General features: G+C 48.0%; 1 protein-coding gene across 1 annotated transcript; it reads right to left on the bottom strand.

Annotated features, from left to right (window-relative positions):
• Positions 1-167: 167 nt before the first annotated feature.
• Positions 168-16,306, bottom strand: RUSF1 (RUS family member 1). The gene is made up of 13 exons (XM_004615968.2): positions 15,973-16,306; positions 15,702-15,816; positions 8,821-8,866; positions 8,067-8,099; positions 7,670-7,775; positions 4,272-4,373; positions 3,401-3,471; positions 3,139-3,323; positions 2,999-3,056; positions 2,510-2,580; positions 1,178-1,327; positions 982-1,059; positions 168-303 (listed from the first exon to the last, which is right to left on the bottom strand). The coding sequence occupies exons 1-13, from the start codon at positions 16,267-16,269 to the stop codon at positions 206-208; spliced, it is 1,410 nt and encodes a 469-aa protein (XP_004616025.2). The 5' UTR covers positions 16,270-16,306; the 3' UTR covers positions 168-205.
• Between the last annotated feature and the right edge of the window lie 1,406 nt (positions 16,307-17,712).

Below are 17,712 nucleotides of genomic sequence, written 5' to 3'. Positions count from 1 at the left end.
GAGCTTACAATGGAGAAGCGAAAAGGCCAAGGATCCCCTTCGTTCCGCTCTGTTCCCACCTGGGCCTCGGTCCCTTGACTGGCAGTCACCTCCCACAGGCCGGGCCCATCTGTTCCTCTGACGGAATAAAGCTGCCTTTCCCACACACTGTCGCGGTCAAAGCGTCTTTGCTCCCGCGCGGACAGAGGCCCGGGGTTCGGGCTGCTCAGAGGATCTTCTTTTCTGGAGCCAGGGGCCAGGTGGCCCTCCACTCATCCACCTCGAGCTGGTGCTTCTCCGTATTCCACCCTGCGTTCTGCAGTCCTGGGGAGAGGGCATGGAGGCCACAGGGTTATTGGGGAGGACACCTGGGCTCCGGGGGAGCGGGTCAAGGAGGAGCATACACCTGCTGCAGGCTCAGGGCTCCGCTTAGGCGCTTCGTGCTCTGCTGGGTGATCTCTGGCATAAAATGAGGCTCCAATCGCATCTGTTTTTTTTTCTTTTTTCTTTTTGGGTCACACCTGGCGATGCACAGGGGTTACTCCTGGCTCTGCACTCAGGAATGACTCCTTGCGGTGCTCAGGGGACCATCTGGGATGCTGGGAATCGAACCTGGGTCAGCCGCGTGCAAGGCAAACGCCCTACCCGCTGTGCTATGGCTCCAGCCCTCCAATCGCATCTGAATACAGCCAGAATTCACTGGAATAGTCCACGGAAAAGGGCTGGAATGGAGCTGGTGCTAAAGAGAAGAGCAGCGATGCTTTGGGAGCCTCCCTCCACCTCAGTCTTTGGCGTCAACTGGGATTACAGTGACAACAATGACAAGCCCCAAAGAAAGTCTAACTTCCTCATCCTACAAAGAACTGAGGCCCAGACTTCAGATGACAGCGATCTCAGGTCTCCCCCCCACCCCACTACCCGCCCCCCCCAGTTCCAAGGCTAATAGTAGGAAGGCAGGGCCTTGGAGAAGGCCTCAGAGGCCAAGGGGCTCCAAGGATGTACCTGTCAGAAATTCTGGGAACAGCTCGTCCAGTACCTCGTGCGTCTCCCTGACGATGACCCACGCATCCTTCTCAGAACCTGGGGTGAGGCACAGAACCAGAACATTCTAGATTTCCAAACTTAACAGAAGCATATAATCCTTTCCAGATCCCTCCCCCAGACCCCAGGTCTGCAGTCCTGACGGTGAGACTCTTACCTGACTGTTCTCGGAGCCGGAGCCGCAGTTTCTCCAGCTTCTTTGGGAGGCGCCCCGCCCCCTGCAGGGCTCTGAGCATCAGCCCATGGGTGGCAGCCTTTAGGACAGTCTCCGGGTCTGCCTCCTTGCTCAGAACGACCCGGACCTGGTCTGTAAAGACACCGGGAAGGATTACTGCCCTAAACATCATCAATCCCATTACCCCACAGCATCACCTTCTGAGGCATCCGCCTTAAAGGTCATCTCTACCTTTTCTTTTCCAAATCAGCTCCTGCTCTTCTCAAATGCTCTCGCTTAACTAAAATGCCCAATTCCCAAATACAACTTCCTAGCAGCGTGCTGAGGTGTAGGTAGTTTGCATGCATGTCGGTGGAGTGTGTGGGGGGAGTATTGTGTTGGGGGGGATGGGTGGACTTTGGAGCCATACCTGGCAGTACTTTGGGGGATACTCCTGGTTCTGTGCTCAAGGGTGCTCAGAGGCCCATGCAGTGCTGGGGATGGAACTTGGGCATCCACATGCAAAGTATGTGCTTTGGATATAAACTATTGCTCCAACCCCTGCATGCAAAGTTTCCTTTAACATAAGAGCAGCAACCCAAAAATTCTAAGTCAGTTTCCTCAAGAAGTAACCACAGATGTGGAAAAAGGGATAACCCAGGGATAACCCAGAGGACATAATCTTATTTGACTATGTATTCTATCTATTCCATAAGTAAAAATATATATACTCAAATATATATACATATATATATATGTATATGTATATATTGGGATTTTTTGTGTGTCACACCTAAGTCCTTAGGGGACCATGCAGTGATAGGGATTGAACGGGGACTTCAGCATGCAAAAATATATTGGGATTTTTTGTGTGTCACACCTAAGTCCTTAGGGGACCATGCAGTGATAGGGATTGAACGGGGACTTCAGCATGCAAAACAGTCATCTCCCTGGCTTCTGTGTTTACTTTTTCAAGTATCTATAATGAATCACATTTACATAAATATGCTCTACTTATGCACATAATTTAATGAAAATGATAAATGTGTGATTTGTCCACTAACAATATAGTGGACAAATCTCGTTTTGGGAGTATCTCTCTGTGAATCTGTATGACTGGTAGCAATGCAGGTATTGCTAAGTCCATTTGAAAGATGACCCAAATGAATTCCTCGGGGACATGCAGGTCTTGCATGCATCAAGTCTAGAGCAAGGGCTGCCTTCAGGACCCCAGCTAGTCTTCCAAATGTCCAGGGTGTATAGGTAACATGGGATCCTGGGACTGGAGAAATTAGAGGCTGACTTTAGGGTATTGGCAGAACACAGCACACTTACTTTTTGACTGGTTCCAGTGAAGGAGGTAGGATTCTTCATGTCCCGTCACCAGCTGCTTCAGGTCAGAGACACTGAAGAAAAAGAGGAGAGTGCAGAGGGAGAGGGGAGAGAAAAGGCCATCTAGTCAAATAAACAGCTACCACTGAACTTTCGATCAGAATTTTCCCAAGTTCAGCCATCCTTAATCTACTTCCAATCTATCCCTTAGCCACTAACCATGCCTTTCCATTCCTCCTAATCTTTCTTCCTACAAACTCATCCCGTTTCCCAATACATCCTTCGTCCTGTTTTCCCAGACACCTTTCCCCCAGCAAATCCCTTACATCTACTCTGTGACATGCTGCCGCCCTCCAGAGAGCCACGCAGTCCCCAAGTCTGTTCAGGGGAAAGAGAACAGGGTGAGGAGGGTGTCGGCAAGGACAGGCCAATGCGCGTGTACAGAGAGCAGAGTTAGCAGCAGTGCCGGTGGGGAGACAACAGGACACTCACCTGGACACTACGCTGTGCAGGGATACTCCCAGGGACAGGGACAGAGATGACGAGAAACCTGTGGAAAGCTCAAGTCAGGGTGACCAGACAGGGGAAGACACTGGGGCCCCCAGGTTTGATGGTGTGGAGGGTTAAATCACCTGTCCACAAAGGCTCCATCTGATTGGCTGTTGTGAGGTCAAGTACTTTTCCTTTCTCAAGGAAGTGATTCAGGACCAGCCAGAGCCGGCCTTCGTTCAGGGTATCCATGACAATGGCTCGAACAGCCCGGTAGTTGGCATAGATGTGGAGGGCAGTGAGTAGGCAGAAGCACCCGAGGCTGAAACTGGGGTAGAGAGGGGGAGAGAGTTAACGGGGACAGAGGCCCAGCTGGACCTCTCTTCACCCTTAACGCCGCCTTACCTTGGGGAATCAGCCACCAGGGGAAGCAGCAAGAGGCTGACCAGGAGCCCCGCCAGGTTGACCAGTGTCTCCTGGAAAATGAAGCCAGACTGAATATTCTGTTTTTCTTTTTTTTTTTTTTTTCCTGTTTGTGTTTTAAGCCACACACTTAGCTGTGCTCAGCTCTTACTTCTGACTCTGTGCCTAGGCAACACTCCTGGCAGGGTTCAGGAGCCTGCAGTAACGCCGGGGATCGATCCTGGGTCAGCTGCATGCCAGGCCAAGTGCCTGACCTGCAGTACAATCACCCCAGCCCCCAGGCTGAATATTCCTGAGCGCCTTTCACATTATTTCCTCCCGGACTGAAAACCTTCTAGAATTCCCTAGACTGCTGTTAATGAGTGAACTGTCAAACTGTCCTATTGCTGAAACACTGACGTCCCCAAAGGAGGCTAGAGCCTGGGGAAGTCAAGGGCAAACACATCTCTCCACATGGGCGATACACAGGGGCTGAGATAGTACACGGGATTTGTGCCTTAAAGCCTGTGTCCTTGGGGCTAGAGGGATAGCACAGCTGGTAGGGCGTTTGCCTTGCATGCAGCCGACCCAGGTTCAATTCCCAGCATCCCATATGGTCCTCTGAGCACCGACAGGGTGATTCCTGAGTGCAGAGCCAGGAGGAACCCCTGTGCGTTGCCAGGTGTGACCCATAAAGCAAAAAAAAAAGAAAAAAGACTTAAAGCCTGTGCCCTTATACCCGCCTGCTGATCCTGAGAGCAGAGCAGTCTCCCACTCTACCCCAATGAGCTGAGTAACTTCTCCAGGAACCCCAGCTGATTGGCCACCTGCCCCCTTGCCCCGCTATCTGATCCCTCCCATGCTGGCTGCTCACCTGGCTGCTATCCTTGGCAGACACATCAGCCATGTTGTTTCTCCGGGCCTGGTGCATGGTCAGGGCAGCCCGCGTGGCCCCCCCGGTCACACTTACAATGCACTGGGTGGGGAAGGGAAGAGCAGAGCAAGGGAGTCAAACGCGCTGGCAATGCAGGGATATCCACAGGAGAAACAAGCTTGAGATTAACCGCAGACTTTAGGCAAGCACCCAACCAAGCTATATTTAGTTCCCCCCGTGCACCGCCTGTAGGCTTATGTCTCCTATCTTGTTCCGAGAGGAAAGTGAAGTTCTGCCTGCCATTGTACCTGTGGGCCTGGCTAATTTCCTTCCCCTACATGGAGGCTCAAAAACCGTTCTTAGTCCAGAACTTCCTCCCTTTCAACTTCTACTCCAGCTGCACTATCCCCCTTGCTGAGATACCAGACCCCGTCCAATTTCCAATTATCTAGCCCCACTCTGTCTGCTTATAATGACTGCTGCTGTCTTCTTGCCCTAGTTAAGGGCTCTCCAGCTTTCCAGATCATTCAAATGCCCTCCAATGGCCTTGACCTTCACAAGGTAACTGCTCTCCCCCTCTGAGATCTAGGACAGTAAAGCTCACTGATGAGCATCACTAGTCACCTTCCTTCATCTCATGTTCGTATCTTTTATAAGTCAGTTTTAGGGTCTGTGATACCATCCGGAGACCTCATCAAACTAGTAGATAATAAGAAAGAATTACATGAGAGCATAGGAAACTATTCAAAGAGAAAAGTAATTCAAAACAAGGCTGACTAACAAGGACCTGATCACATCCACCATCGTAAACTTTTTCTTTTTTTTTTTTTTCCCCCGAGGGGGAGGGTGGTGGGAGGCACACCCACCTGTGCTCAGAACTTAACTCTAGGCTCTGTGCTCACGGATCATGCCTGGCATTGCTCAGGGCACCACACAGAGTGCCGGGTACCAAATCAAGAGCTAGCCACATGCAAGGTCTTACCAGTTACACTCTCTTGCCAACCCCCTTGCAAACGGTTGACTCCAAAAGTAACGAGGGCAGGTAACTGACCTGAATTGATTTCCAAGCTTTAAAGGATACTGGGTTGCTCTGAAGACTAAAGACAGGCACGAATGGGAGCAGGGAGATTCCTTGGGAAAGTAACTACGGCTTTCTAGGTGACAGGGAATTAAGAGGAGTAAATGAACTGGAAAGATTTTAGAAGGAAAGTAACAGGATGGAGCAGGGGTTTAGCTAACGACAGGCGAAGGAGAGAAAAACAAAGGCATGGATGAGAGCCAGGCTTCTGGTGCTTCTACTCTGGGGACAGAAATACCAATCACTGTGAATGGAACTCCGGGTAGGTGGCTGCGAGATGTTGTTTTATTCCCGTGTTTGACAGAGGAAAAGACTGAAGCCCACGAGGTGACGTTTATATCTGGGGTGCCCTGGCGAAGGGCTACTACCTGCCCAAACAGAGCCCTGGCAGCCAAAAGCCTCCACACCCTACAGTCTCCGCCATGTGCATGGCTGGACTCCAGTGCTCAGGATGGGCCTCATCCAGAAATTGATCTGTTGAAAAACTCAGGTACGTGGGCTTTGTGACTGAAATGCCCAAGCTCTCCCAGAGTCAGGGATGGGTTACCTCCCATTTCCCTGGCAGTCACCTCCCCAAAGCCTGGCCCTCACACCCACGAACTACCTCTGGGCCAAATAAGCTCATGAACTGGCCGTGATCCAGAGACTCATGGATAAACCTCGAAAGAGATCAACAACACATTGCAGGGGTGCTTTCGGACCCCTGCATCAGGCTGAGTCGTCCCGGATGTGACATCTCAAACTCTGCACGACTGATGAAACAGGAGTAGTGTACCACATCCATTAGATGGGATGTAAAGTAGAAGGTAACTAATCTCGATTAAGAAAATCACTGTCACTGTCACTGTCATCCCGTTGCTCATCGATTTGCTCAAGTGGGCACCAGTAACGTCTCCATTGTGAGACTCATTTCATTGAATATTCTCTTTAATCAGTAACTGGCTGGATGAGAGCACAGCAGATAGGGCGTTTGCCTTGCATATGGCCAACCCGGGTTCGATTCCTCTGTCCCTCTCCGAGAGCCTGGCAAGCTACCGAGAGTATCTTGCCTGCATGGCAGAGCCTGGCAAGCTCCCCGTGGCATATTCGATATGCCAAAAACAGTAACAACAAGATTAAGAAAATATAAACACAAATATTAACATGTTAGTAATCTCTTCTACAAGGGCTTAATTGCTCCATAGTGAGATACAACAATATCCACATACCTTCTAAGAAATATTTTTTGATCATTTTTAGTGGATTATAACAAGCAATGGGGCTAGAACAATAGCACAGAGGGTAGGGCGTTTGCCTTGCACGCAGCCGACCCGGGTTCAATTCCTCCAACCCTCTAAGAGAGCCCGACAAGCTACTAAGAGTATCTTGCCCACATGGTAGAGCCTGGCAAACTACCTGTGGCGTATTCGATATGCCAAAAACAGTAACAACAAGTCTCACATGGAGCTGTTACTGGTGCCTGCTCGAGCAAATCACTGAGAAATAGGATGACAGTGATTAGTGACAACAAGCAATATAAATTATCCGGGGCCTTCTGTTGGGGCAGGCTTGAGGGGTGATTGGGAAAATTGGAAATAAAGGTGATGGGAAGGTGCACTGGTGGTGGGGTCGGTGTTGAGAATACTGAATGTAATAAATTATCAACAACTTTACAAAAATCATTTGTTTTTAAAAGGTGACATTTAGAGCAGCATCTGAAACAGATGGCAGGGGTCACAATCGTTGGTTCACACTTACAGCAGTGATTTCTCTGAGGGTTCCTGCCTTGAGGGCCTGGGCACAGGGGGTACTCACAGCAGCTAGTGATGGGGCCAAGAAAGTTAAATGTCTTCTATCACAAAATACTGTTACACGAGGAATATATCACTTATGCCCTGAAGAAACACCAAAGTGATTCTGAAATAGAATTATGGGTCAGATGGGTCTGACACGATTTCTAGAGTCTTCACTCTGTGTTGGCTACTTACGGCTGTGAGGAAGACAGGTGAGCTCTCTCCTGAATCGTGCCAGACCTCCCTCATCGTGGTAAGGCCACAGGCAGGCACGATGAGGATGAGCAGCTCATCTTCCTGAGAGCTCACGCTCACATTTGCTTCTCCATCTCCACTGCTGGGTCTGTGCTGTTTTGCTACTGGATCCTGATCCACGCTGCTCCTTCCCACCTTAAATTCATTCTTTTGTCACGCCCCAGGTTCTAACCAGGCCAGATTCCCTGCCAAATCCTCTTGCAGCCCCTACACATCTCATCTGGAATGCCTCTAGTTAGCCCACCTACAGTACAAGACAGGTATCTTGGATATTGTGGTCCTAGCTTGTGTACCTTGGCCAGATTGCTCGTGCAGATAGTCACGGTGAAACACACTGGTAATATAGGAGCCATAATCTCAAGGAACATGGCGACATCATTGAGGCTGTCAGCAAAAAGCCTGCATGAAGCAATCAGAGGTTAGAGGTCAGAGACCTTTAATTCATTCACTCATTCATTTATTTATTGTTTTTTTTTCCGGTCACACCCACTCAGTGATGCTCAGGGGTTACTCCTGGCTCTGCACTCAGGAATTACTTCTGGCGGTGCTTGGGGGACCATATGGAATGCCAGGGATCAAACCTAGGTTGACCGCGTGCAAGGCAAATGCCCTCCCCGCTGTGGTATCACTCCGATCCTCAAACACCTTTCTAAGAGAGGACTGACCCACCCTGACACAGCCCCTCCTCACCTCCACTGTTTGGCATTACAGTCCAGTTTGCTCCTATGGAGGAAGAAAGATTGGCTTGTAATTGCATTTTAGAAAATGTGTTATAAAAAGTAACACAGTAATGAAACAACAAATACTGCAAAGGCAATAGAAGCTGAGAACTGGTCTTCGATAGGAAGGATATTACAGCAGTGGAAGGGGGAGGTTGGAGAAATAGGGCCGGGGGCGGACACAGACATGGGCAGGGGGCGTGGTACTGGAATACTTTCTCCATGAAAGCCTGCTATTATCAATATTGTGTATCACACTGCCTGTAATTTAAAAAAAACTTTAAGTGAGAAAACAGTGTATCTGGTATTAGGCTAAGGAGTGGGTTTAGGTTATTGTCAGTTATGAAGTGACAAGAAAATCCACATCTCTTCCAACACTGTCACCGCGGCATCGTTAGGTGCCATCAGCCAGAAGGCCGTTCAGTGGTCCCCTCACTAATCCAGAGTCCACAGAGGGAAAAACACTATAGAAAAAAGTATCAGTGTTCTTGGAGACATCAGACCAAAGGGAAAGTTTTGTGGCTTTGCTAACCAAAGGCAAAGTTTTGTGGAAAATTACTCGGACAGAGTCCTAACTACAGGCTCCTTAGGTCTGATGATGTAATTGGTAACTCCCCTTTCCCCCGGAAACTAGTTGGAGAGATGGGGATGGAAACCACGGCTAAGGATCGCAGAAAAACAGTGCAGGGAATGGCCAGAAGTCGGCTGGGCAGGAAGACACTCACCCCTTCCACCACGCAAAGATGATGTGCCCCAGCATGCCACTTGCATCTGAGGAAAAGAAACATGGGTTAGGAACAAGGGAGCAACAGCCGCTCTGTGTGTGTGTGTGTGGGGGGGGGGTGGTAAGCTGGCAGATCCTGGCACTCAAACGGTTCATTCGCCTTGGCCCACTTGGAAGTTGAATCTGGCAAGTCAGTTTTAGACAGATGTGACTGTATGAGTGTCAGACAGGACGCAGGAGCAGTGACAGCGGGGCTCTGTGTTTCTCCATGGCTCCCAGATTCTTTAATATTTGCAAGAACACGTATATGGAGTAATAAAGATGCTCAGACTCAGAGTCAGAAAATAGAAAAGTTTGTTGGGAAGGAGAAGAGATAAGTCCCCATACTTAGTACAGGACTAAGTTAGGTAAGGCTTGTTTATAGGAATACAAGGTCTTTGTGTTACTGATCAAAGTCTCAGAAGATGCTCATAGATGTCTTGTTAATTTAGGGTCTATTTGTGTTGCTGAGGTAAGACTGACACCTTGCATTCCACTTAAGCTGGTGAGGACTGTCTACTTAAAACCTCTTAGGTTGTATATTTCACCATATGCCCAGGTATTACCCCTCTGTCTCTTATTCTTTGGTGATCCCAAGGTCTGGGGAAGAATTTATATCTTGGGAAACTTTAAATTTCCCCAACCTCAGAAAGAGCCCAAGCATTTGCATAAAAGTTCAAACTTTTTGGAGGGGCTGGAGCACAGCGGGTAGGGCATTTGCCTTGCATGTGGCCGACCCAAGTTCAATTCCCAGCATCCCATATGGTCCCCTGAGCACCACCAGGGGTAATTCCTGAATGCATGAGCCAGGAGAAACCCCTGTGCATTGCTGGGTGTGACCCAAAAAAAAAGCAAAAAAAAAAAATTTACGATGGAGACAGTTAAAAATGAAGCAGCCTATAGCAGCTGGCAAGGGGAAACTGAGGCTCCCTCTTTCAGAAGTATCTATACTGAGTAGTTCTCAATACATCCCCAAGAGAAATATGTACACAGGTATACCAAAAAATATGAACCAGAAATATTTTATTTTGTGACTCACACCCTGCAATGTTCAGGGGTTACTCCTGGCTCTGAGCTCAGGAATTACTCCTGGTGGTGCTTGGGAGACCGCATGGGATGCCAGTATTGAAAGTAGGTTGGCCTTGTTCAAGACAAGTGCCCTACCCCCTGTACTATCTCTCCAGCCGCTGAACCAGAAATATTCTTTGCAGCACTATAACAGAAATAAAACGAAACTGAGAATACAAACGTTTATAAATAGGAGAATGTGTAGAGTCTAGCTTATTCACTCAGTGGCATATTAGACACCAGGGAAAAGTTTTGCACACATCCCCACCCCCACCCCCAAAACTAGTTGTCAAAAGTTCAGTTTACTATTGATGTTCTAGCTTTACAGACCTGGTTGTAGTTTAGACTGAAGATACTTGGCAGAGGGGGGAAAAAGACCTCCTCAGGCTTAGGAGAGTTAGAGCTAGGTCTTCGTTTGTGTAACAAATGATAACTGCGCCAGGCACTACGGGAGGCACATGAGGAATACCAAAGTGAACCACCAGAAAGTAGTTCTGGGCTCCAAATCTATTGCAGAAATAGATGGCAATCAGAATAAAAATCAGATTCAAACGAAAGATCTGGAGCTTCAACTGGTTTTGTAGCCCACGTGTCACGGGGATACAGATGCCACCATTTGTTTGGAATCGCTAAGGCTATTTTCATGACACACGGCAGAATCAAGTCACACTGACTGCAAGCAAACAAGATGGCCTTTCAGTATCTGTATTACAAACGATAATGCCCAAAAGGAGAGAGAGGGAAGTGGAGGGAGGGAGGGGGAGGGGGAGAGTGAGAAAGGTCCCTCCAGTAGAGGCAGGCTGGAGGTGTCAGGGTGGCAGGATTAGGAGGAGCAGGGGCGGGTACTGGTGGTGGGAAATGTACGCTGGTGGAGGGATGGATGTTGGAACATTGTATGACTGAGAATCACGCAAGCTTCGTAACCGTATCTCACGGTGACAAGGTGATTCAATAAAAAAACATAACAAGTAAAAATTTACCAAAACAAAAGTCACTCTGACTGAAGCTGTACAACTGAAAAGTCAAAAATATTTACCATCTGGTTCATGGCAAAAGTTTGCTGACCCCTCGTGAAGTCTATCCACTTTGTGGACTGACAGTAGGTTCACACTGAACCCAGCAAGGGGAATTACAAATTTCCCCTCTCACCTGGAATGCCTCTAGTCAGCCCACCTACAAGAAGGGGAATTACAAATTACAAGACAAGACTGTTTTAGACCCAAAGGGCAGGCCTCACAGTCTGGGGCCTCACAGAGGATGTCCAATGCACTTGAGCCCAATACCTTGGATTCTTTTTTTTTTCTTTTTTTTGGGGGGGGAGGGTCACACCCAGCAATGCACAGGGGTTCCTCCTGGCTCTGCACTCAGGAATTACTCCTGGCAGTGCTCAGGGGACCATATGGGATGCTGGGAATCGAACTTAGGTTGGCCACGTGCAAGGCAAACACCCTACCCGCTGTGCTATCGATCCAGCACCCCCCCCCGCCCCCCATCCCTTGGATTCTCAACTGGAGGCAAACTAGGTTATGGAAAAGTAGGCTGGGAGTGTACAATGATGAATAAAGGTGGTGACACTGGCCAGCTTCCCCATTCTCAGAGGAAAACAGATGGACCTATCCCATGCCCTGGTGGACACCCAACCACCAGCCTCTCAGCCTTCAGGATAATTCTGAGGTTGAGCTTGAAGGTTCATTCCTGTTTACCACAGAAGCAACGGAACTCAGAGACAATTTGCAAATGAAAATGGAGCATTTAAAAAATTTGATGTCCAGATTTTCAGAAAGAATCTGAGGACACGGCAAGACTGTGTCTACCCCCATTACAGTGATAATCAGTGGGCAAGGGAGCTGCTACATCATTCTGAGAAGCAAATGTTCAGCACATTTCCCCTCTTTCTCCTCCGCTTCCCCACTTCGGTCTCTTTGTATGTCTCCTTCCTCTTTTACTCATCCCACTGCCTTCCCTTTGAGTATATTTTATTTCACACGCAAATTTCATTATTCTAGCTATGATTCTCCTGTTGGATCAACTTAGTGTCTCTGAAGATGGCAAAATTACATTTAGGCGAGAGCTCACTGGGCTAGGCTTTCATCTCAGGAATCTATCTGCTTCCTGCCGAAAATTATGGTTGGCTCTACTCTAAAATCCTGGCAAAAATGGGCTCACGCGTCAGTAGAGCGTGGGTTCAAATCCCAATACGACCTCAGGGAAGTTATTAAATCTCCCAATCTCAGCTTCCTCCTTGCAAAAATATATCAACGATCTACCTAACTTGACAGCTGCAGAGGTGAAAGGCACATATTCCAATTAAGTGTGTAAAATGCCTGCTCATATAGTAGCACTGTCATCTTGTTGTTCATCAATTTGCTCGAGCGGGCACCAGTAACGTCTCCATTGTGAGACTTGTTACTGTTTTTGGAATATGCAATACGCCATGGGTAGCTTACCAGGCTCTGCTAGGCGGGCGGGATACTCTCCTGCTTGCCGGGCTCTCCAAGAGGGAAGGAGGAATCGAACCCAGGTCAGCCACATGCAAGGCAAATGCCCTACCCACTGTTTTATCACCCCAGTCTGCATACACAGAACCTTGTCAAAATATTAACTGTTACATTCATGATAATGAGCATCATTTTCCACTAAGAGAGTTGTAATTCAGCAATTCAGCGTTACACAGTTGCCACTATATGTAACATTAAATAGGTGTCAGGAAGTTCCTTATATAAAACTGCAAATTTCCTAAATTTTATGAAAATGAGTTTGTAAAATCCTTTCTAATTAAGAGGATTTCAGCTTACAGCCCATGTTCTCTCTCAACACATATTCCTCTTTCTCTCGCCTCACAACTCTCTAAATTTCTTTCAATAAAAACAATTTAAAGAAAAAGAGGATTTCTTTCAACAGACTCAACTGATAGGTATCTCTCCATGTCTTAAATTGATATTAATTTTTCCTTAATGGCCTCCCTGGGGTGAAGAGATGTAAGTAACATGCTAGTGGAAGATAACAGTACTTTGAAATGGCACAAACACAGGGGCAAGGTACAAGAGTTAGGGTGCTAGCGTATGTCTGACCTGACTTCAATTCTTGGCATGCGTGGTCTCTTGAACATCGTTGGGCATAGCCCTGGGGGCCCCCAGCACCACTGGGGTGGCCCAGGGAATCCCCAGCTACCATAGGGTCTGAGTAGCATTGCACCCCCGTGTCCTTGCACTGAACTGGTCGCCCAGCTAGCTGAGAATAGCCAATACCTAAGCTGAGAATAGCCAGTACCCTAAGTACTGCTTAGGAGACCTTTACCCTCCTCTGGCCAAAAAAAGATAATGACACACAACCTATTGATTATTAATGCTTCTAGTGCATCTCATTTAGTTTTTATGAGGCAAAGGAAGAGATCCAAATTAAACATAATGGGGTGTTATGAAAATTGGATGAATCCTATCTGGCCAGTCTGCATAGTCTTCAAGGCAAAAGTACAAGTGGATGTCTTCTAAATGTCCAAGATATTCTGAGAAGCTCGTTTGAGATGTGGTCAATCTATTGAGATGGGGAGTCTGACTTAAAGCCCTACTGGGAACAGCAGTGAAAGGACAGTGAAGATGTGAGGCCCTACCATAAAGTTTTGTAAACCACGGTGTTTAAACTAAATTTTTTTAAAAAATTGTTTTATTTTTATAAAGTTGTTCACAGTAATTCATTACAATTAATATTTGAACACCAATCCCACCACCATTGCACCTTCCCACCACCATATTTCGAATGTTTCCACCCCAAATCCCAAACTGTGCCCCCCAAAGCAGAACCGAAACAATTTTGGGTATTGCTTGTTATGAATAACCCGCTAAAAATGATCCAATAAAGTTTTCTTAGAGGAAAGTGTGTGAAGATTGTTCTATTTCATCCTGGAGCCATTAAGCCCTTGTATAAGAGATTAGTAACATGGCCTAAACTAAAAAATTTTTAAATAATAGAACTACATTTTTTTTTTTTTTACAAAAAGCGAAGAGAGCATGGGTCATCCTGTTGTGGAAGAACAAGAACCAATTTCCATCTTTGTTCTACATGGCAAGGTACCAAAACAGTATCTTTTTCTGTTGTTATAACTGGGTCTTCAGAAAGCTGATTTATAGTATCACCTAGTATCTAGGATGTCTTTTTATTTTTTTAATTAAATCACCATGAAATGGAGTTACCAAGTTGTTCATGATTGGTCATACAATGTACCAATACCCTACTGTTCACTATAGTACATTTCCCACCAGCAATCTCCCCAATTATTCCCTCCTGCCCCCTCTCCATGGTAGTCTCTCTCTCTCTCTCCCTCTCTCTCTCCCTCTTCCTCCTCCCTTCCTCCCCCCCCCCCTCCTTTTTCTCGTGCTCCTTTTGGGCACTACGATTTGTAACATACATACTGAAAGGTTATCATGCATATCTCTTTACTTATTTTCAGCACTCAGTTCTAGTCTAGAGAGATCATTTCCAACTATTATTGTCATAGTGGTCCCTTCTCCATCCTAACTGCCCTCTGCACTCCGCCCTCCCACCCCGCTTATGGCAAGCTTTCTAGGATGTCTTTTATCTTTCCCAAACTCCCTCTCTTCTACTCAGGACCAACAAAATTTTTTTTTCCCTAGAACTAATCAATTTCCTCCACCTCAGGAAGCTATAGTTTCACTTAATAACTGTACTCCTATCCAGTCCTCCACTGAGTAAGAGAAAAAGAGAACAGGGACTCAAGGGATCCCTGGCCGAGAGGGTCTGTGTTCCACATGAACTAAACAAATGTCTGGAGGAGGGGGCTGGAGCGATAGCACAGCGGGTAGGGCGTTTGCCTCGCACGCGGCGGACCAGGGTTTGATTCCCAGCATCCCATATGGTCCCCTGAGCACCGCCAGGAGTAATTCCTGAGTGCAAAGCCAGGAGGTAACCCCTGTGCATTGCCAGGTGTGACCCCCCCAAAAAAAAACAAAAAAAAACGTCTGGAGGAAAAAGTGTTGTAAAGCTAATGCTCAGGATGAAGCTATGCAGGCAGTGGGTGATAAAGTTGGGGCTGCTAAAAAGACATCAGAGCCAATATGGAACCATTTGTGCTGGGCCCTACCTACCAGAGATCTTAGTTTTCATTTTCCCCCAGTAATGGAATGCTAGAGGCCTGACCAGCACTAGTTGGGTAATGTGCCCGACCGAGCCCTACCACCCTCGAAAGAAAACTAACCCATTCATTTTTCTGCCTAGTAGAACTTGTTACGGCCCATATCAGCCTAGAAAAGTCTTTAATTGCATGGGGCTGGAGCTATAGCGTAGCGGGTACGGCGTTTGCCTTGCAAGTGGCCCACCCGGGTTTGATTCCCAGCATCCCATATGGTCCCCTGAGCACCGCCAGGAGTAATTTCTGAGTGCAGAGCCAGGAGTAAGCTCTGGGCATTGCCAGATGTGACCCCCCGCCAAAAAAAAAAAAAAAAAGTCTTTAATTTTGTCTGGTTTCTCAAGGCTCCCGTCCATCTGCTAGAAATGACAGGGCAGGTTTACAAAAAGCTGAATAAAGTCAGTATGATCTTTTCCGGGCTTTGGGGGGGAGTCACGCCCACAAATACCAGCATCACCAATCCCAGCACATTGCTAAAGGCCCGAACCCCTGCGGCGGGGGGGGGGGGGCGGGGGAGAACGGCGGCGGCGGGGAAAGAGCAGGCTGGGGGCGTCACCGCAGGAAACGAAGGAGGCCCAAGAAACAGTTGGTCATCGAGCACCGCTCAGTGAGGCTCCGGGGGTCTCGCTCACCTTTGATGAGCCAGGTGGCGGTGGCCGCCGACACGGAGGCTTGAGAATTTCCCACCCCTAAGCCAATCAGGACTGCGTGCGTGGCCAGGGAGCCGCAGAGGCTGGAAGCGAACGCCTGGAGAAGAAAATACGGAGTGAAGGGTGGGCACGGGCGCAGGTGGATCGGAACTGTCACCAGTCCGCCGGGGTGTCCCAGCTCCGCTCTGCACCTGCCACCTCTCTACACGCGCGGCAGGGCGGTGTCCACGCAACTTCCTCCTGCCGGGCTGACCTGCACGGAATCCCAGAACTGGTAAGGCAGGTAGTCCGGGCTGACGCTGTCAGGGAAGCCCCGGGGCAGGAACACGGCCTGCAGCCCCCGCTGCACGGGCGCCAGCGTCCCCGGAAGCCCCCCGCTGCGGGCCGGCGGGGCTGGCGCCGTCTCCGCGAGGCCCCCGGACGCCGCCGAGCGCCCCTGCCGGGCCTCCCACTGCAGGCTCCCGTCGTTGGCGGCGCGGCAGTGCCGAGCCGCCCCGGAGCAGAACTGCTCGGAGCACAGGTGGGCCTCGGGACTCCAGCCCCGAGCCATCCTGGGTTCTCTGCGCGCAGTCCTGGAACCAGGAAGCTGACGTCACCGTTTCTGGCGCGGCGACGGCGGCCGCGGAGGGACAAGCTTCCTAGGAACGGATCGCGGGGCCCCGGTGGCATCAGGCCAGCATTAGACTGTTCTTTTCTTTTCTTTTCTTTTCTTTTCTTTTCTTTTCTTTTCTTTTCTTTTCTTTTCTTTTCTTTTCTTTTCTTTTCTTTTCTTTTCTTTCCTCTTCTTTTCTCTCCCCTCCCCTCCCCTCCCCTCCCCTCCCCTCCCCTCCCCTCTCCTCTCCTCTCCTCTCCTATTCCTGTCACTCCTAGGGATGCACAGGGGTTACTCCTGGCTCTGCATTCAGGAATCACTCCTGGCAGTGCAAAGTCACAATATGGGATACCAGGGATTGATGCCTACTTGGTCCTGTGCAAAGCATGTTTCCTACCCCTTTACTATTTCTCTAGCCCCAGAAACTAAAAAAATATTTTCCAAAGTGGTTCTACTATATCATACTCATCCTAGCAATATATAAGAATTCCAGCTCTCTGCCATATGACCCAGCAAATCGACATTTTGGTATCTACTCCCAGGACTTAAAAACATTGATTCAAAAGGACTTTCACACCATTATTCATTGCTGCACTTAGTAAAATAGCTAAGACAGGAAATTAACCTAGGTGTCCAATGACAGATTGATAAATTAGGAAGATGTGGAATATATACACAATGAAATACTCTGCAGCTGCAAGGAACAATGAAACCAAGCAATTTGCTGCAAGCTGGAATTAGAAGATACCATGTTGAGTGAAGTAAGCCAAAAGAAGAAAGGCCAACACAGATGGCTCACTTATCTGTGGTCTATAGAGTAACTGAATGACGAAGCATATAGTAGTAAAGGGGGGAATTCCTAGATCACCTTTGATACCCTCCCCCAAGTTTAGAGAAGAGGAAAGAGGAAATAAATCAAGGGGCAAAGGAAGAAGAAGAGAAAGGGATGTAATGGGCAAACAGAGGTTGGGCTTGTTATTTATACTGGTGGTGTGGGAGAGAGGTATTGCTATATATGCCAAACATACATATGTGAGATGTTAGAAAATATGGCAACAAGCCTGAGTCAAGTAATTATTATGGATGCCCAGGAGTAGATAGATTTCAGAGTCAGTCACTCCCAAATATTAGGAGCATAGCATTAATGGTCTTTCTGTGTTTAAGCAAAGAACATTGCTCTAAAGTAAAATATGAAAAGGCTACAGGGGAAGTAGAAAAGCAAGTAATTCACTATAAATACAAAGTCCAGAGTTACCACGTTTGACTTAGTAACTAATACAAAGGAAAGGTTAAAGATTAACTCAGGAGATTAGGGGTGCTTGTAAAAGCACTGTAGGCTTTTCTGGGGGGAGGAAAAGGGGAAATTCACTGATAAAGCCTAAAGTTTTTAGGATTAATATC

The sequence above is a fragment of the Sorex araneus genome, chromosome 4 (assembly GCF_027595985.1).
Source record: "Sorex araneus isolate mSorAra2 chromosome 4, mSorAra2.pri, whole genome shotgun sequence".
Taxonomy (NCBI): Eukaryota; Metazoa; Chordata; class Mammalia; order Eulipotyphla; family Soricidae; genus Sorex; species Sorex araneus.
This window is presented reverse-complemented; position numbering and strand designations above follow the sequence as displayed.